The sequence below is a fragment of the Camelina sativa genome, chromosome 6, assembly GCF_000633955.1.
Source record: "Camelina sativa cultivar DH55 chromosome 6, Cs, whole genome shotgun sequence".
In the NCBI taxonomy this organism is placed as follows: Eukaryota; Viridiplantae; Streptophyta; class Magnoliopsida; order Brassicales; family Brassicaceae; genus Camelina; species Camelina sativa.
In genome coordinates this window covers 20,984,297-21,003,383 of record NC_025690.1, presented here as the reverse complement: position 1 = coordinate 21,003,383, position 19,087 = coordinate 20,984,297, and the positions used below count along the sequence as shown (strand labels likewise).

General features: G+C 37.3%; 7 protein-coding genes across 16 annotated transcripts in view; 5 read left to right on the top strand and 2 right to left on the bottom strand.

Annotated features, from left to right (window-relative positions):
* LOC104792676 lies at positions 2,369-7,513 on the bottom strand. Of its 9 annotated transcripts, none has more exons than XM_019246981.1 (9): positions 7,430-7,513; positions 7,224-7,347; positions 7,052-7,142; positions 6,902-6,956; positions 3,758-3,853; positions 3,604-3,657; positions 3,474-3,539; positions 2,719-2,797; positions 2,369-2,623 (listed from the first exon to the last, which is right to left on the bottom strand). In XM_019246981.1, exons 2-9 carry the CDS (start codon positions 7,311-7,313, stop codon positions 2,546-2,548), a joined length of 609 nt encoding a protein of 202 aa, XP_019102526.1. In that variant the 5' UTR covers positions 7,314-7,347; positions 7,430-7,513; the 3' UTR covers positions 2,369-2,545. The 9 variants fall into 9 exon arrangements, with proteins under 9 accessions (XP_019102526.1, XP_010517182.1, XP_019102523.1 ...); XM_010518880.2 differs by having other exon boundaries at positions 7,097-7,142; XM_019246978.1 differs by having other exon boundaries at positions 7,249-7,347; positions 7,430-7,507.
* On the top strand, positions 5,085-5,993 carry LOC104792678. The gene is made up of 3 exons (XM_010518882.2): positions 5,085-5,441; positions 5,534-5,599; positions 5,707-5,993. The coding sequence occupies exons 1-3, from the start codon at positions 5,085-5,087 to the stop codon at positions 5,860-5,862; spliced, it is 579 nt and encodes a 192-aa protein (XP_010517184.1). The 3' UTR covers positions 5,863-5,993.
* Positions 7,745-8,653, top strand: LOC104792675. Its single transcript, XM_010518877.2, has 3 exons — positions 7,745-8,101; positions 8,194-8,259; positions 8,367-8,653. The coding sequence occupies exons 1-3, from the start codon at positions 7,745-7,747 to the stop codon at positions 8,520-8,522; spliced, it is 579 nt and encodes a 192-aa protein (XP_010517179.1). The 3' UTR covers positions 8,523-8,653.
* LOC104792674 lies at positions 10,095-11,003 on the top strand. Its single transcript, XM_010518876.2, has 3 exons — positions 10,095-10,451; positions 10,544-10,609; positions 10,717-11,003. Exons 1-3 carry the CDS (start codon positions 10,095-10,097, stop codon positions 10,870-10,872), a joined length of 579 nt encoding a protein of 192 aa, XP_010517178.1. The 3' UTR covers positions 10,873-11,003.
* LOC104792673 (7-methylguanosine phosphate-specific 5'-nucleotidase A-like) lies at positions 11,429-16,012 on the top strand. Of its 2 annotated transcripts, none has more exons than XM_010518874.1 (10): positions 11,429-11,617; positions 11,703-11,828; positions 11,924-11,984; positions 12,088-12,220; positions 12,312-12,435; positions 14,930-14,986; positions 15,076-15,172; positions 15,338-15,548; positions 15,623-15,683; positions 15,778-16,012. In XM_010518874.1, exons 1-10 carry the CDS (start codon positions 11,504-11,506, stop codon positions 15,841-15,843), a joined length of 1,050 nt encoding a protein of 349 aa, XP_010517176.1. In that variant the 5' UTR covers positions 11,429-11,503; the 3' UTR covers positions 15,844-16,012. The 2 variants fall into 2 exon arrangements, with proteins under 2 accessions (XP_010517176.1, XP_010517177.1); XM_010518875.2 differs by lacking the exons at positions 11,429-11,617; positions 11,703-11,828; positions 11,924-11,984; positions 12,088-12,220; positions 12,312-12,435 and adding exons at positions 13,826-14,014; positions 14,100-14,225; positions 14,321-14,381; positions 14,485-14,617; positions 14,709-14,832.
* Positions 12,445-13,400, top strand: LOC104793801. The gene is made up of 4 exons (XM_010520230.2): positions 12,445-12,454; positions 12,517-12,848; positions 12,941-13,006; positions 13,114-13,400. The coding sequence occupies exons 1-4, from the start codon at positions 12,445-12,447 to the stop codon at positions 13,267-13,269; spliced, it is 564 nt and encodes a 187-aa protein (XP_010518532.1). The 3' UTR covers positions 13,270-13,400.
* The window catches only part of LOC104792672 (ethanolamine-phosphate cytidylyltransferase), a 3,508-nt gene continuing 505 nt past the window's right edge, over positions 16,085-19,087 (bottom strand). The window contains exons 2-10 of the mRNA XM_010518873.2: positions 18,726-19,087; positions 18,406-18,641; positions 18,130-18,311; positions 17,466-17,537; positions 17,184-17,251; positions 16,806-16,926; positions 16,657-16,722; positions 16,441-16,563; positions 16,085-16,346 (exon numbers count right to left, since the gene is read on the bottom strand). Of these exons, the coding sequence (XP_010517175.1) occupies positions 16,275-16,346; positions 16,441-16,563; positions 16,657-16,722; positions 16,806-16,926; positions 17,184-17,251; positions 17,466-17,537; positions 18,130-18,311; positions 18,406-18,641; positions 18,726-19,048 (1,263 nt within the window). The 5' untranslated portion in view covers positions 19,049-19,087 and the 3' untranslated portion in view covers positions 16,085-16,274. The remainder of the gene's footprint in view (positions 16,347-16,440; positions 16,564-16,656; positions 16,723-16,805; positions 16,927-17,183; positions 17,252-17,465; positions 17,538-18,129; positions 18,312-18,405; positions 18,642-18,725) is intronic.

The following is a 19,087-nucleotide window of genomic DNA, read 5'->3' as shown; positions in this document are numbered from 1 at the left end:
GCAAGAATAAGCCCGCTCGTCCTTATTGGTTTCCGCTGTACAAGATTAAATCAGCAAGTGGAAGCAAATGAACAATAGCAAAACACAAGTCACAGTTTTCTTTTTTTTTTACCTCGGATTCTAGCAATATTGCACTTCAAAACAAATCCGGCAATTTGGCCTTCATCGATTTTAGTCTGAAAAGTGTGGAGCAAAGAGGTAGATGGGTCCATCGCAACCAAAGTTATGTAGTAAGTGGAAGCAGCAAGAATCAATCTGTAATGGTACTTCTTTACGAGAATGAGCTGATAGTTTGTCCCCTAATCATACGTACGTACACATCAAGAAAAACATTGATTTAACGTAAGTAACGCGAGGATTATATAAAGATAGCATCATGTTCATGTTCATGTAATGTGGGTATAATAAAGAAAGAAAGAAGAGACCTGAAACAAATTGTAACGATGAAGACCCATCTTAGCATAAAGCTTGACTAAGTTACAACAAGGAGACCGATCATTACAGATCACTGCCTTCAGTGTAAGAAGGCGGTGTACTAACGAACCCTTGGCCTCGAACGGCTAATAAAAGACCCATCATTATATTGTTAGAAGATAAAATCAAAATATTATTAGTCCATCAAATTTTTTTAAGTTCCCATCAACAAAAATAAAATTAAATTCTAGAGGAAGCAGAGGAATGTAACAATTCGACCGAAATTAAGGAACACTAGTCATGAATGGCCAAACAAATCCCAATCTCATGGTTAAATATTTAAATATTATATAAGAAGAGGGAAGAAATTACACTGATAGTAGGTATAGGTTTTCTCATCTGTTCCACAATCGTAGCGTTACTGCGACGGGTTACGTTAAACAGCATGATCGCCTCCTTCGTCCTCTAACTCTTTAAGGTTTAGGTTTCTTATTTCGGCGGGAGTGATAGCGGCCGATGCTTTTGGTCGGTTTTTCTACTTTGGTTTCTTCCACGCGGTTATTTATGTCTCCCCTAATCCATCGGGCTGACTCCATTTTGGACTCTAATTGGGCCTTCTTCACAACCCAGAATTTTTTTTTCTTTTTCTTTTGATTTTTTTTTTTATCGCATGTAAACAAAACTAGTATTTCTTTTCCGTGCACATCAGCACATGCATATGAATAAAGAAACTACACGTATTGAAAATTAGGTCTCTTGGTACAGGAAAGACCGAGGGGAGATATTTCTTTTGGAACTCAAGAACCTTTTGCCATTCAACATTTAATCCACGTTTAATTATTTTACACTTTTCTTGTTCTTGCATTGTTGGGGTTCGCAGTTGCGGACCCATAAATTATTTTAACCCAAATCAAAACACAAAATAAATAAAAAATTCGTTTTTAATATAAACAGTAAAATCTTACAATTTTTTTTTTTTAAACTATAAAAACATACTACGATCTTTCATATTCTCAAATCTTGTCATCACAGTTTCATTTGTAATAGTTTTAAATACATCTTTCAATCCGATTGCATCGATATTTATATGTATGATCTTGTGTTAGTGTGGTTATGTTTGAACAAGTCTTAGTNTTCATATTCTCAAATCTTGTCATCACAGTTTCATTTGTAATAGTTTTAAATACATCTTTCAATCTGATTGCATCGATATTTATGTATGATCTTCTGTTAGTGTGGTTATGTTTGAACAAGTCTTAGTAGTANTGGACTCTAATTGGGCCTTCTTCACAACCCAGAATTTTTTTTTCTTTTTCTTTTGATTTTTTTTTTTATCGCATGTAAACAAAACTAGTATTTCTTTTCCGTGCACATCAGCACATGCATATGAATAAAGAAACTACACGTATTGAAAATTAGGTCTCTTGGTACAGGAAAGACCGAGGGGAGATATTTCTTTTGGAACTCAAGAACCTTTTGCCATTCAACATTTAATCCACGTTTAATTATTTTACACTTTTCTTGTTCTTGCATTGTTGGGGTTCGCAGTTGCGGACCCATAAATTATTTTAACCCAAATCAAAACACAAAATAAATAAAAAATTCGTTTTTAATATAAACAGAAAAATCTTACAATTTTTTTTTTTTAAACTATAAAAACATACTACGATCTTTCATATTCTCAAATCTTGTCATCACAGTTTCATTTGTAATAGTTTTAAATACATCTTTCAATCCGATTGCATCGATATTTATATGTATGATCTTGTGTTAGTGTGGTTATGTTTGAACAAGTCTTAGTAGTGGGTCAATCATATCCTAGTTTGTAGGAGTTGTTGATTAGAAGTCGTGGTCAAGTAGTTTGTAGGAGTTGTTGCTTTTGGTCGGTTTAGGTTTGTTCCACGCGATTTTGGTTATAAAGTTTTTTCTTTGATTTTTGTAAGTTTTTTCCAAAAAAAAAAAAATCACTTGTAACATTGCCCCATGTTTAATTATTTTTACACTTAATTGTTAAACAAGAAAGGAATGTCGACAATGTCCCTAAAGTCCATATATAGTCCCATACCGTTGTAACCAAAAACCACAGTTATTGTAAAAGCCAAAACCTACTTAATGTAGCTATAATTCTGTGCTATGCCCAAAGCAGTGTCACAACGACAAATAGCATCAAAGCCAGACCAAGACATATCCCAACCAGTGCGCCAAAAGCCTGTCAAAAGAGCAATGCATCCACAAGTTAATTAATCACTTTTTCATCGTCATTATCTACAAATGTATTACTCAGATAAATACTGGTGCCCTCACTTTTCCCTGACTTTCAAACTTGCATTTTACTGTAAACCACGACAATCCTCTATCAACAATAGGTGCAAGTGCGACTGCCCTGCATCCATTAACATTCTTCATGAGTAACAACAACATCACAACAAGATAAGATCGACAACAATCAAAACTGGAAATGAAAGTGAAACTGCAACTGCCCTGAATCCATCAACTATGTTTATAACTGGTTTTGAACCACTTTCACTAACATAACAAATAATCTACTAATAATATGACCACTTCTCCCTAGCATTACCTTGTCACCTAAGACCTAAACATGTTTCTCTACACTTATTTGGAAAGAATATAGTAGATTTGCGCCAAAGGATCAAACTGAAGGTACATTTTTCATCACCACATGCATCTTAAAGCGATATACCAATATCTATCAATAACAATTACTTATCTCTACTAAAACCTACACATGAAAAGGTTGAAGTACTTGGCACTTTTTCAGGACCTACCAATACAAAAAGTTTCTACACTTATTATGAACTTTGCAAATCAAATGATTTTTTTGATTATTGATGCTAAAACAATAATGCCTAGTCTGCACATCTATCATGATGGGACAATGCCAAAGGTTTTAATTACTACTGCATCATCATGATCTGGAAGGATGCGGTTAAACAGCTTACTCAAAGGCATCTCAGACCCATGAAACTATAATGAGAGCATAACGATGTTCTTAAGCTACAGAGAACTAACAGAAAAAGAAACTTAGATTAGCTACTTACCCTCCGATTCTGATGAGCTTAGTAACTTGGCTTCCAGCCCAGACCATGGCCATCACTTTAAGAAATCTGCATGCAACACGAATCTCTCACGTCCTTTTAACACTAGGAAATGCTGAAGAATATTCCATACCTCTCAGCCGCAGCAAGATAACCCATTTTTCCCGGTTCTGGGGCCACATAAAACCTATATACATATAGATAATCGTTACTGTTCAGGCTCAAGTATGTTATGATGGAGAACAATGTTTCATGTAGCTTTACTGTCAGAATTCCATTCTACTCACCACACCAAGAGGAAAGCTGTGGAGTAATAGACCGTATTAAGTAACCCATAGGATAATATTCCAGAGAGTCCATATCTCTTCAGCTTCTTGAGAAGCCTGCAATTTTTTGCAGCACATCAAGTAACTCAGTCAAATATTTGACATTTTATCTAATATTTGGACAGACCATATCAGAAACACAACTGACATTTTCATGATCACCACAGAAGTGGGAAACCAAAGTAACTAAGGCAAATATTTGAACCAAAATAAACCACATAAACAAGAGGCAGAAACATATTTGAGTTTCATTATGAAAAGCAAAAGATAAACATTAAACCGCAATACTCAGTTCTTCTGTGGGAGTCTTGAACAAAACATGAAAACAATGAAGTAGTTTAAACATGGTAGCCAGCCACAGTCATATTCTCTAACTCATAAGCGTCATTACAGAGGCATTAGAAAAGTATATACCAAAGCAAGGATTTAGTAGTATATCACATACTCTTCTGAAACGAACGGGTTGCTCCTCCTTGTCCCATTCTTATCCAACATTTCACCTAGAAAAGGTAAGAGAAGACAGTGTCATTACTCAATTCAATAACAAACAAACATGGGAAGAAACACAAAAAGGAGTGAATATAATGTTATCAACCAGAGAGTATAGAAGATACATAAACTGAATCGTTGATGTGAGTACCTTCACCATATGAAGGCTCAGCCTCAGCATCAGATTTATTCGAAGCCTAAAAGAAGTACAAACAAAGAGAGAGGTAAGACACAGCTCGAATTCGAACCAAAGTATTCTCAAATAATAATAAAAATACCAATTTTGTGACTAGAGGAGGTAACCAATCGGCGACTATGGTGGAATACAGAGTAGCGATGTGGTAGCAGAGATGGAGTGTGATTGCCATTAACGGGAATGCTGAAGTTATGGAGATAACATTTCTGGAAACAGAGCAGCAAGATTACTAATTTATCTCAAAAATCATTGTTTCGTGAGAGCGAGAGACAAAAAAAGAACGAGTACCGGCGGGAGAGAAAGAGTTAAACGGTAGACGCCGGCGACACTCATCACGGCGGCGTAGATTTTAATGTAATAATAAGACGTCGCGTGTGGATTATATGAATTTTACTAAAAAAAAATAATAATTAAAATTGTAATTCACGTAAACCGTTTAACTCTTAATTTAAACCGAAATTGAACCGGAATCTTTGTCTATAAAGCCTTCAAGATTCCAAAGGCAAAAGGATTACGTGATTAATAATCTTCATTCTCAAAACTTATTTTTCGTGAAGGAAGCAGAGCAAAAGAAGAGTAACGAAGAAGACGAAGAAGAAGATGATGATGAGGGAAGACAAAGTTATAGACCGTAACCATAATCTGAGCGTCAACGACATTGATCTCTCTCTGCTCCGTATCACTTCTCCTCCACCTTACTACGACTACTCTCCTTCCCCATCATTGTTACCCGCCGATGAAATCACACCTCCGTTGAAACGCGCCTCCCCTGTTTCCGACGACTCCGATCAGTCCAAACGAAGAAAACTCTCCCCTCAAGAAGAACCAATCTTTATAACCTCTCCTCTTCTATTCACTTCCCGGGAGAACAACCAATCTTCTTCCTCTGTCCATGACCCGAATCTCACAAGCCCTGTTTTGGAGAAGCAAGATACGACGCCGTCTGCTTCTGATACAGAGGTTTGTTATATAGTTAAGCATTCTTTGTTCTCTCGTTCTGGTTTTAACTAATGCTAAATCAAGAATCTTGAATCGGGTTTGGTTATAAACAGACGATGAACAAGGTTAACCATTGCGTAGAGGAGATGAATCGGGGAGAGGTTAACTATGCTTATGAGGTTTGATGTTTATTCTTTAATCATTCTGCTTTTTAGTCTTTACGATCACACAATTACTGTTTTTGATAAGTTTACTGTAAAATATCATTCATAAGTCGCATAAGGAGCAAGAAGAAGTGGAACAAGAAGAAGAAGAAGAATGTGGAGGAGGGATGAGGATAGAGAGATCAGGAGATGGTTTCGTAATTAGATTGAAGTGTAGATGCAGACAAGCTTTTAGGGTTCTTTTCTCAGATCATCACCTCTACTTCAAGCCTCTCTAAGCTTCTTCACATGCACTTTTTGTGTGGTGTGATTGATTTAGTATCTGCTTCTTCTCATTTGTTTGCCAAGTGTTTACTTCTTTTCTTTTTTTTTTTTGGTTGAGGACTTTGTTAATAGTGAGATTTACAATCTGTGCAGAGAGATGTTAAATGTAATTGCTTTAAGTAAGAAGAGCAATAACTCGTTTTCTGTTGTATAAAAGATACACATTTGTGATAATTCTTTATATCATATATCAAACCACAATCTATTATCACATTTTTATTCATAAATATACATGAGTTTATGAAAGCACACACACGTGACCAAATTCTCTCCATTGGAGTTATTGATTGAATCAAACAACATCATCATCAGTTTGTTTGTCATAAATTGCCTTTATGAAGTCACAACAAAACAGAGAACTCATCATACATACATGGAGAACTCTATTAGTAGCTTTGGCAAGAGAATTTTTGATAAGCCTTTTAATATTTGATTGATTTAAATCTCTCTGACTAAGCAAAATGGTGTTTGGTACTTCGTATAAGTTTAAGTTATTGGTCGATGCATCAAATTGTAAACGAATTAAAGAATTGGATACAGTGTAAATGCATTTTATAAAAGTGCTCTCACTGACACTGTTGCTTGATGCTCATTATCAACTACTGCACGCGCTTTCACGCGCCGTCGTCAATTCGTATCTCTGTCGTCCGCCGCCGTACTCACTCGCAAACATATTCATTTTGTTGCTTCGGCCACGAGGTCAGTCTTTCTCTCTCTCTTTCACTCTAAAATTGAGAAATCTCAGACGTTGTCCGTATAAAGTTTTCTCCTTTTCTCTTCTCAGAATAACTCTTTGGCCAAGAGTCCAATGGAAGAGTCCAATCTATCTGCCAACACTGTCATGGATCATCCTCGAGCCATCACCGATAAAATAGCCCTAATTCGTGACGCTGGTCCTTCCAAATTTCAGGTCTTTCCCACTCTATCTCCGAATCTATGTCCAAGTTTTGTTTTGTTCTCAAAGATTAANGGATTTAGTAGTATATCACATACTCTTCTGAAACGAACGGGTTGCTCCTCCTTGTCCCATTCTTATCCAACATTTCACCTAGAAAAGGTAAGAGAAGACAGTGTCATTACTCAATTCAATAACAAACAAACATGGGAAGAAACACAAAAAGGAGTGAATATAATGTTATCAACCAGAGAGTATAGAAGATACATAAACTGAATCGTTGATGTGAGTACCTTCACCATATGAAGGCTCAGCCTCAGCATCAGATTTATTCGAAGCCTAAAAGAAGTACAAACAAAGAGAGAGGTAAGACACAGCTCGAATTCGAACCAAAGTATTCTCAAATAATAATAAAAATACCAATTTTGTGACTAGAGGAGGTAACCAATCGGCGACTATGGTGGAATACAGAGTAGCGATGTGGTAGCAGAGATGGAGTGTGATTGCCATTAACGGGAATGCTGAAGTTATGGAGATAACATTTCTGGAAACAGAGCAGCAAGATTACTAATTTATCTCAAAAATCATTGTTTCGTGAGAGCGAGAGACAAAAAAAGAACGAGTACCGGCGGGAGAGAAAGAGTTAAACGGTAGACGCCGGCGACACTCATCACGGCGGCGTAGATTTTAATGTAATAATAAGACGTCGCGTGTGGATTATATGAATTTTACTAAAAAAAAATAATAATTAAAATTGTAATTCACGTAAACCGTTTAACTCTTAATTTAAACCGAAATTGAACCGGAATCTTTGTCTATAAAGCCTTCAAGATTCCAAAGGCAAAAGGATTACGTGATTAATAATCTTCATTCTCAAAACTTATTTTTCGTGAAGGAAGCAGAGCAAAAGAAGAGTAACGAAGAAGACGAAGAAGAAGATGATGATGAGGGAAGACAAAGTTATAGACCGTAACCATAATCTGAGCGTCAACGACATTGATCTCTCTCTGCTCCGTATCACTTCTCCTCCACCTTACTACGACTACTCTCCTTCCCCATCATTGTTACCCGCCGATGAAATCACACCTCCGTTGAAACGCGCCTCCCCTGTTTCCGACGACTCCGATCAGTCCAAACGAAGAAAACTCTCCCCTCAAGAAGAACCAATCTTTATAACCTCTCCTCTTCTATTCACTTCCCGGGAGAACAACCAATCTTCTTCCTCTGTCCATGACCCGAATCTCACAAGCCCTGTTTTGGAGAAGCAAGATACGACGCCGTCTGCTTCTGATACAGAGGTTTGTTATATAGTTAAGCATTCTTTGTTCTCTCGTTCTGGTTTTAACTAATGCTAAATCAAGAATCTTGAATCGGGTTTGGTTATAAACAGACGATGAACAAGGTTAACCATTGCGTAGAGGAGATGAATCGGGGAGAGGTTAACTATGCTTATGAGGTTTGATGTTTATTCTTTAATCATTCTGCTTTTTAGTCTTTACGATCACACAATTACTGTTTTTGATAAGTTTACTGTAAAATATCATTCATAAGTCGCATAAGGAGCAAGAAGAAGTGGAACAAGAAGAAGAAGAAGAATGTGGAGGAGGGATGAGGATAGAGAGATCAGGAGATGGTTTCGTAATTAGATTGAAGTGTAGATGCAGACAAGCTTTTAGGGTTCTTTTCTCAGATCATCACCTCTACTTCAAGCCTCTCTAAGCTTCTTCACATGCACTTTTTGTGTGGTGTGATTGATTTAGTATCTGCTTCTTCTCATTTGTTTGCCAAGTGTTTACTTCTTTTCTTTTTTTTTTTTGGTTGAGGACTTTGTTAATAGTGAGATTTACAATCTGTGCAGAGAGATGTTAAATGTAATTGCTTTAAGTAAGAAGAGCAATAACTCGTTTTCTGTTGTATAAAAGATACACATTTGTGATAATTCTTTATATCATATATCAAACCACAATCTATTATCACATTTTTATTCATAAATATACATGAGTTTATGAAAGCACACACACGTGACCAAATTCTCTCCATTGGAGTTATTGATTGAATCAAACAACATCATCATCAGTTTGTTTGTCATAAATTGCCTTTATGAAGTCACAACAAAACAGAGAACTCATCATACATACATGGAGAACTCTATTAGTAGCTTTGGCAAGAGAATTTTTGATAAGCCTTTTAATATTTGATTGATTTAAATCTCTCTGACTAAGCAAAATGGTGTTTGGTACTTCGTATAAGTTTAAGTTATTGGTCGATGCATCAAATTGTAAACGAATTAAAGAATTGGATACAGTGTAAATGCATTTTATAAAAGTGCTCTCACTGACACTGTTGCTTGATGCTCATTATCAACTACTGCACGCGCTTTCACGCGCCGTCGTCAATTCGTATCTCTGTCGTCCGCCGCCGTACTCACTCGCAAACATATTCATTTTGTTGCTTCGGCCACGAGGTCAGTCTTTCTCTCTCTCTTTCACTCTAAAATTGAGAAATCTCAGACGTTGTCCGTATAAAGTTTTCTCCTTTTCTCTTCTCAGAATAACTCTTTGGCCAAGAGTCCAATGGAAGAGTCCAATCTATCTGCCAACACTGTCATGGATCATCCTCGAGCCATCACCGATAAAATAGCCCTAATTCGTGACGCTGGTCCTTCCAAATTTCAGGTCTTTCCCACTCTATCTCCGAATCTATGTCCAAGTTTTGTTTTGTTCTCAAAGATTAAAACTTTGTGTCGTTTGGTCTCTGCCAATTTTGTAAGGTCATTGCAGACTTCGATGCGACATTAACGAGATACCGAGTCAATGGACTTCGAGGCCAGAGTATGTTCATCATACACACTTTGATCAATTGTAATCTTCTCTCTTCTCACTAAGTAAATTCCAAGTAAAGCTGAAACCTTTATATATATATATATATATATAGCCAGTCATGGCCTCTTGCAGCAAGGAAATGCATATTACGATGCTAAGAGGCAAGCATTATATGATCACTATCATCCTTTGGAGATTTCTCCTGTGATTCCTGTTGATGAGAAAACCAAACTCATGGAAGAATGGTATGTATACTCTTCTTCTTATCAATCACANNNNAAATTGTAATTCACGTAAACCGTTTAACTCTTAATTTAAACCGAAATTGAACCGGAATCTTTGTCTATAAAGCCTTCAAGATTCCAAAGGCAAAAGGATTACGTGATTAATAATCTTCATTCTCAAAACTTATTTTTCGTGAAGGAAGCAGAGCAAAAGAAGAGTAACGAAGAAGACGAAGAAGAAGATGATGATGAGGGAAGACAAAGTTATAGACCGTAACCATAATCTGAGCGTCAACGACATTGATCTCTCTCTGCTCCGTATCACTTCTCCTCCACCTTACTACGACTACTCTCCTTCCCCATCATTGTTACCCGCCGATGAAATCACACCTCCGTTGAAACGCGCCTCCCCTGTTTCCGACGACTCCGATCAGTCCAAACGAAGAAAACTCTCCCCTCAAGAAGAACCAATCTTTATAACCTCTCCTCTTCTATTCACTTCCCGGGAGAACAACCAATCTTCTTCCTCTGTCCATGACCCGAATCTCACAAGCCCTGTTTTGGAGAAGCAAGATACGACGCCGTCTGCTTCTGATACAGAGGTTTGTTATATAGTTAAGCATTCTTTGTTCTCTCGTTCTGGTTTTAACTAATGCTAAATCAAGAATCTTGAATCGGGTTTGGTTATAAACAGACGATGAACAAGGTTAACCATTGCGTAGAGGAGATGAATCGGGGAGAGGTTAACTATGCTTATGAGGTTTGATGTTTATTCTTTAATCATTCTGCTTTTTAGTCTTTACGATCACACAATTACTGTTTTTGATAAGTTTACTGTAAAATATCATTCATAAGTCGCATAAGGAGCAAGAAGAAGTGGAACAAGAAGAAGAAGAAGAATGTGGAGGAGGGATGAGGATAGAGAGATCAGGAGATGGTTTCGTAATTAGATTGAAGTGTAGATGCAGACAAGCTTTTAGGGTTCTTTTCTCAGATCATCACCTCTACTTCAAGCCTCTCTAAGCTTCTTCACATGCACTTTTTGTGTGGTGTGATTGATTTAGTATCTGCTTCTTCTCATTTGTTTGCCAAGTGTTTACTTCTTTTCTTTTTTTTTTTTGGTTGAGGACTTTGTTAATAGTGAGATTTACAATCTGTGCAGAGAGATGTTAAATGTAATTGCTTTAAGTAAGAAGAGCAATAACTCGTTTTCTGTTGTATAAAAGATACACATTTGTGATAATTCTTTATATCATATATCAAACCACAATCTATTATCACATTTTTATTCATAAATATACATGAGTTTATGAAAGCACACACACGTGACCAAATTCTCTCCATTGGAGTTATTGATTGAATCAAACAACATCATCATCAGTTTGTTTGTCATAAATTGCCTTTATGAAGTCACAACAAAACAGAGAACTCATCATACATACATGGAGAACTCTATTAGTAGCTTTGGCAAGAGAATTTTTGATAAGCCTTTTAATATTTGATTGATTTAAATCTCTCTGACTAAGCAAAATGGTGTTTGGTACTTCGTATAAGTTTAAGTTATTGGTCGATGCATCAAATTGTAAACGAATTAAAGAATTGGATACAGTGTAAATGCATTTTATAAAAGTGCTCTCACTGACACTGTTGCTTGATGCTCATTATCAACTACTGCACGCGCTTTCACGCGCCGTCGTCAATTCGTATCTCTGTCGTCCGCCGCCGTACTCACTCGCAAACATATTCATTTTGTTGCTTCGGCCACGAGGTCAGTCTTTCTCTCTCTCTTTCACTCTAAAATTGAGAAATCTCAGACGTTGTCCGTATAAAGTTTTCTCCTTTTCTCTTCTCAGAATAACTCTTTGGCCAAGAGTCCAATGGAAGAGTCCAATCTATCTGCCAACACTGTCATGGATCATCCTCGAGCCATCACCGATAAAATAGCCCTAATTCGTGACGCTGGTCCTTCCAAATTTCAGGTCTTTCCCACTCTATCTCCGAATCTATGTCCAAGTTTTGTTTTGTTCTCAAAGATTAAAACTTTGTGTCGTTTGGTCTCTGCCAATTTTGTAAGGTCATTGCAGACTTCGATGCGACATTAACGAGATACCGAGTCAATGGACTTCGAGGCCAGAGTATGTTCATCATACACACTTTGATCAATTGTAATCTTCTCTCTTCTCACTAAGTAAATTCCAAGTAAAGCTGAAACCTTTATATATATATATATATATATAGCCAGTCATGGCCTCTTGCAGCAAGGAAATGCATATTACGATGCTAAGAGGCAAGCATTATATGATCACTATCATCCTTTGGAGATTTCTCCTGTGATTCCTGTTGATGAGAAAACCAAACTCATGGAAGAATGGTATGTATACTCTTCTTCTTATCAATCACAGTTGCGTTTGATACTCCTATTGGGGGTGTTATCTGAGAAACTTGTTGCTGTTTGTGATGAGGTGGAGTAAAACTCATGAGCTTCTCATTGAGGGAGGTTTAACATATGACGCAATCAAGAAATCTGTTGCGGATTCCTCCATTGCTTTTAGAGAAGGTGTGACTGAGCTTTTTGAATTTTTGGAGGTAACAAGGATGAATTCATGTTTGCAAATATACTTCAATGGTGAAAGAAACAACTATCATTGTCTAACTCGACCNTTATAGACCGTAACCATAATCTGAGCGTCAACGACATTGATCTCTCTCTGCTCCGTATCACTTCTCCTCCACCTTACTACGACTACTCTCCTTCCCCATCATTGTTACCCGCCGATGAAATCACACCTCCGTTGAAACGCGCCTCCCCTGTTTCCGACGACTCCGATCAGTCCAAACGAAGAAAACTCTCCCCTCAAGAAGAACCAATCTTTATAACCTCTCCTCTTCTATTCACTTCCCGGGAGAACAACCAATCTTCTTCCTCTGTCCATGACCCGAATCTCACAAGCCCTGTTTTGGAGAAGCAAGATACGACGCCGTCTGCTTCTGATACAGAGGTTTGTTATATAGTTAAGCATTCTTTGTTCTCTCGTTCTGGTTTTAACTAATGCTAAATCAAGAATCTTGAATCGGGTTTGGTTATAAACAGACGATGAACAAGGTTAACCATTGCGTAGAGGAGATGAATCGGGGAGAGGTTAACTATGCTTATGAGGTTTGATGTTTATTCTTTAATCATTCTGCTTTTTAGTCTTTACGATCACACAATTACTGTTTTTGATAAGTTTACTGTAAAATATCATTCATAAGTCGCATAAGGAGCAAGAAGAAGTGGAACAAGAAGAAGAAGAAGAATGTGGAGGAGGGATGAGGATAGAGAGATCAGGAGATGGTTTCGTAATTAGATTGAAGTGTAGATGCAGACAAGCTTTTAGGGTTCTTTTCTCAGATCATCACCTCTACTTCAAGCCTCTCTAAGCTTCTTCACATGCACTTTTTGTGTGGTGTGATTGATTTAGTATCTGCTTCTTCTCATTTGTTTGCCAAGTGTTTACTTCTTTTCTTTTTTTTTTTTGGTTGAGGACTTTGTTAATAGTGAGATTTACAATCTGTGCAGAGAGATGTTAAATGTAATTGCTTTAAGTAAGAAGAGCAATAACTCGTTTTCTGTTGTATAAAAGATACACATTTGTGATAATTCTTTATATCATATATCAAACCACAATCTATTATCACATTTTTATTCATAAATATACATGAGTTTATGAAAGCACACACACGTGACCAAATTCTCTCCATTGGAGTTATTGATTGAATCAAACAACATCATCATCAGTTTGTTTGTCATAAATTGCCTTTATGAAGTCACAACAAAACAGAGAACTCATCATACATACATGGAGAACTCTATTAGTAGCTTTGGCAAGAGAATTTTTGATAAGCCTTTTAATATTTGATTGATTTAAATCTCTCTGACTAAGCAAAATGGTGTTTGGTACTTCGTATAAGTTTAAGTTATTGGTCGATGCATCAAATTGTAAACGAATTAAAGAATTGGATACAGTGTAAATGCATTTTATAAAAGTGCTCTCACTGACACTGTTGCTTGATGCTCATTATCAACTACTGCACGCGCTTTCACGCGCCGTCGTCAATTCGTATCTCTGTCGTCCGCCGCCGTACTCACTCGCAAACATATTCATTTTGTTGCTTCGGCCACGAGGTCAGTCTTTCTCTCTCTCTTTCACTCTAAAATTGAGAAATCTCAGACGTTGTCCGTATAAAGTTTTCTCCTTTTCTCTTCTCAGAATAACTCTTTGGCCAAGAGTCCAATGGAAGAGTCCAATCTATCTGCCAACACTGTCATGGATCATCCTCGAGCCATCACCGATAAAATAGCCCTAATTCGTGACGCTGGTCCTTCCAAATTTCAGGTCTTTCCCACTCTATCTCCGAATCTATGTCCAAGTTTTGTTTTGTTCTCAAAGATTAAAACTTTGTGTCGTTTGGTCTCTGCCAATTTTGTAAGGTCATTGCAGACTTCGATGCGACATTAACGAGATACCGAGTCAATGGACTTCGAGGCCAGAGTATGTTCATCATACACACTTTGATCAATTGTAATCTTCTCTCTTCTCACTAAGTAAATTCCAAGTAAAGCTGAAACCTTTATATATATATATATATATATAGCCAGTCATGGCCTCTTGCAGCAAGGAAATGCATATTACGATGCTAAGAGGCAAGCATTATATGATCACTATCATCCTTTGGAGATTTCTCCTGTGATTCCTGTTGATGAGAAAACCAAACTCATGGAAGAATGGTATGTATACTCTTCTTCTTATCAATCACAGTTGCGTTTGATACTCCTATTGGGGGTGTTATCTGAGAAACTTGTTGTTGTTTGTGATGAGGTGGAGTAAAACTCATGAGCTTCTCATTGAGGGAGGTTTAACATATGAGGCAATCAAGAAATCTGTTGCGGATTCCTCCATTGCTTTTAGAGAAGGTGTGACTGAGCTTTTTGAATTTTTGGAGGTAACAAGGATGAATTCATGTTTGCAAATATACTTCAATGGTGAAAGAAACAACTATCATTGTCTAACTCGACCTTATTATTTGCAATCTGATTCAGAAAAAGGAGATCCCAGTTCTGATTTTTTCAGCTGGACTTGCTGATGTCATTGAAGAGGTGATTCTAAGGAGTATTACCTAATTAGAGTTACTCTCTCACTTATGGTGCCTCTATGATGAATATGCTTTTGTATTCTTTCTTACCAGGTTTTGAGGCAGAACCTTCATAGAACTTTCAAGAATGTGAAGATTGTATCGAACAGGATGGTGTTCAATGATGATGGACAGCTTGTGTCTTTCAAAGGTATACTTGGTTGGTGTTTTATCATTCATGTACGCGAATTTATCAACTCACATTTGTGGTATTTCTTCTGGAAAGCTGAAATCTCTCTGGGAGATTAGTTAGTACTAAGCATTTGATTTTGTATCTTGCTTTTATAAACTAGTTTCTTCACCTCTTACAATACAGGAAAGCTAATTCACGTGCTAAACAAAAACGAACACGCTTTAGACATGGCTGCTCCACTTCATGATCGACTTGGTGTTGCAACTGGCGAGGAAGATGAAGAAAATGCAAACATGAAAAAACGAACAAATGTTTTGCTTATGGGAGATCATTTGGGGGATTTGGGGATGTCTGATGGATTGAATTATGAAACTCGAATATCTATTGGATTTCTGTGAGCTTTTTTGTTTTCTTCTGTTTTGCTTCTTCTCTGTTTTCATCTTCTCTAACTATTCCTTATCTCTCCAGGAACGATAACATTGAGAAGAGTCTTGAGAGCTACCGCGAGGCCTTTGATCTTGTTTATCTTGTAAGCAACACATAATCAATTTTTATAGATTGCCTTAATCTCCGGAAAATTCGCTAATCAATGTTTTATGTCTTGTGGTTGTGGGTCTAAAAAGAATGATGCACCTATGTGGGGAGCTCTGGAGCTTGTTTCTCAGTTATTCTCAACAGAAGCGAGTTAGCTTACAGAGCCTTTGAGGAGTTAGTTTAAGTGCAAGATTCTTTCTTTCTGTTGATGAAAACATTATTGAAGTTGAATTCATGTGTCTGGCTTTAAGATTGCATTGAGGGACCAGTATTTGAGAGAGAGTTAATCTAATGATTTAAATATATGTAAACATATCCAATCTACAATATTTGCTGCAACAAGCGAAACAGAGAGTAAAGATAAAATGAAAGATCCAAAAGAGTGAAGAGAATAAAAGAAGCAATTGGTACTAAAACCATCAGTGCCTTCTTTATGTAAAGTGTAAACTAGAGAACAAAACGTAATATGTAGCGTTGGAGTCTCATCCAAAAAAAATATCCTACTATGTAGTCATTACACAGATATAAGATGTGCAAGAAACCGAACATGGACTTGAAAAGCCAAGCATATAGCTTTGCCATTCCATCAGTCCCCGACCACAAATGACTTCTGCTCGTAGTACTTTTTCTCACTAGCTTCCTTCTTCGCGTTACGTTTCTATAGAAAATACAAAACGAATTTGAGTGAAACATTGTTCAAGTGAATCAATTACTATAAGAACAAGAAGAATAAGCAAAGAAAAGAAACTTGCCTGATATGCTTCATGGTTTGCTACAATCCTCCTGATTATAGTGGAAGTTGTGATATCAAGAGGGCTTTCTAGAATTTCGAATATGCCCATGCTTATTGGTACAGCATACGGATTATCTTCCTCCTGTCAAAATCATCAACCACATTCTCAGAAAACACACGTCTTTGTATTTAACCTATTGTATATACATTTACTGGCATCCGCATCTTGTTTTACCTTTTGAAAATCATCGCTCTCGGCTACTGTCCCATGAACAACCAACGAAATGTCAAATGTCGTTATCTGCAATATCCAAATCATTGTCAACAACAGCGTTTCTTGAAAGCCATTTGGGTATTATTTGGAAAAGTGCATAGACAGCTTACCGTATCTCTAGACACTTCCCATGGAGCACCAATGATCACCTCATCTACATAGCGGCATGCCAGAACACTTAAGCTCCTTTCATGGAGATTCATGATTGGACGGTGCGTTCCTCTTTTAGCACTACACAGCAACATATAACAAGCACAATTTGGTCAGACGACGTTAAGCAGAGATGCAATTATGCACATCAAAACTTCTCAAGTATTAAGGTCGATACCAGAATGAGGACAAGAACTATTCTTTTTGCCTAAAACTAACATCATCAATTCATTTGATCAATCCCCATAACAATTGCCAGGACATGAAAACAGAACTAGATAATGAAATAAAAACTGAGACAATAAATTGAGCAGACTGCCAAAATCGAGCTTATAAACCTGACAGTCTGGTCATTATGTATTCCAACAAGAAGGAAGTCTCCAAGCTCTCGAGCACGCCTGAGAATCTGAACAAATTGAGTAAATCAAGAACAAGAAATTAACATTGACAGAAAAAATTGGACGTATTAAAACTATAATCTAACTTAGGCTAGTGCATTGTTTCTTTATGAAGAAGATTTGGAGCTGTGACGACTATTGCGAAAATGGCTGTCCGTGATCAAAGCTTATAGTTCATAACCAGTAACAGTATGTTGTATGCACCAAATTAACTTAATATACCTCAACATGGCCAGCATGGAATAGATCAAAAGCACCATCTATGTAAATTATGCGTGCATCAGGTCCTGGCCCCTGTCATCATAAGCATATAAATTTGAGATACAATATGAGAAGGAAAATGAAAAAAGAAGCAAATGACAGAACTAAGGGAAAGGTGAATCTATTAAGGAAAACAAGCTTAAGATACATCTAGCGGGTATGACTTGAAACAGGCCATAAAACGAGATGTGAAGCAATCTCTGTTGTCACTAAAGTAAGAAAAATATAGATAAGCACATAAAAGTATCCAATGATTGGTTAAATACTCATAGAAAGTGTGAACCAGTTAACTTGATAATTAGTTCCTGGAGGTAAGAACCAAAAGTGAACTAGACAGTGTTCCCATGATGATGAGCAAAACTACTGATGCAGCTGTTAGAGCCCGTTCTCTTTGATAGTCAAAACAACTAAAATAACAGTTAGGTCTGTGCCAATTGCATAGCTAAAAAAAAATCAAGGTTCACGTACTTGTTCAACCTACTAGATCATACACCAAACAGACACTACAGCGTTATGTATACAACCTTCAAAGGTCAACGTTATGTGCCTGAGTAAGATAACTGGTAGAAACACAAGTACTCAATACATAAAGCTTGAGGACAGGACACTCTTAAAACTTGCATACCTTGCCATTGGAGAACTGAACAATTCTTCGGGAAGTAGGAAGAAAGTGTGAGACACGAGTACCAGAAGAACCTCCATCATCAAACTTGGGGCTATTATGGCCATGACTAAATTGCCTTTGCAGAGAAGAACGACTATGAGTGTCACTAACGGTTCTTTCTCTTACACAGAGAAGCATACGACCTGTACACGGATTGCAAATCTAAAATGTTAGAAACATGATGTGATTTCAAGGATGAGCTAAACTGAAATCGGAAGGGACGAAGTAAGAGATTACCAACGATATCAGTGCTAGAGACTCCTTCAGTACGCTTAATCTGCTTGTAACGACCAGCCTTCTTAGCAAGTGCATAAGCATCAGATCCATCAGGAAGAACACAAGGATCATCACCATGGATGATGTAATCGATCTGATACTCATCGAACAATTTCTTCATAAATTCTTCCGTAATAGCGTAAGGAGCATCAGATATGACTTCATCCACCCACTTCACAGCCTTCACCATCGTCATTCTAAACACATACGCGAAATCAAAATTAAACAAAAAAAAACACAAATCCGAATTACAAGAAACGAATTTGTGATTCTCTCGAGACCTCTCGTGAAGAGGCGTGACAGGAGGTCCCTTGTTAGCAATGATTTCTTCGTCGGAAACAACTCCGACGACCAATTGGTCACCGAGAGCACGAGCTTGTCGAAGCGCGTTGCAGTGGCCGTAGTGCATCATGTCGAAGCAACCGTCCATGTAGACGCGAACAGGCTTTCGTTTTCTCAAAATGCGCCATGGAGAAGACAAACCTAAACCTAATCCTAACGGAAGCTCGCCTTTAAGGAAAAGATGGAGGAAAGAAGCTCCGACGGCGAACGCAGCTCCTCCGACTATACAACTTCCGACGATCTTCTCTTTCTCCCAAACCATTTTTTGCTTACAAACAGAGAATTTTTCAAACTCTCTCTC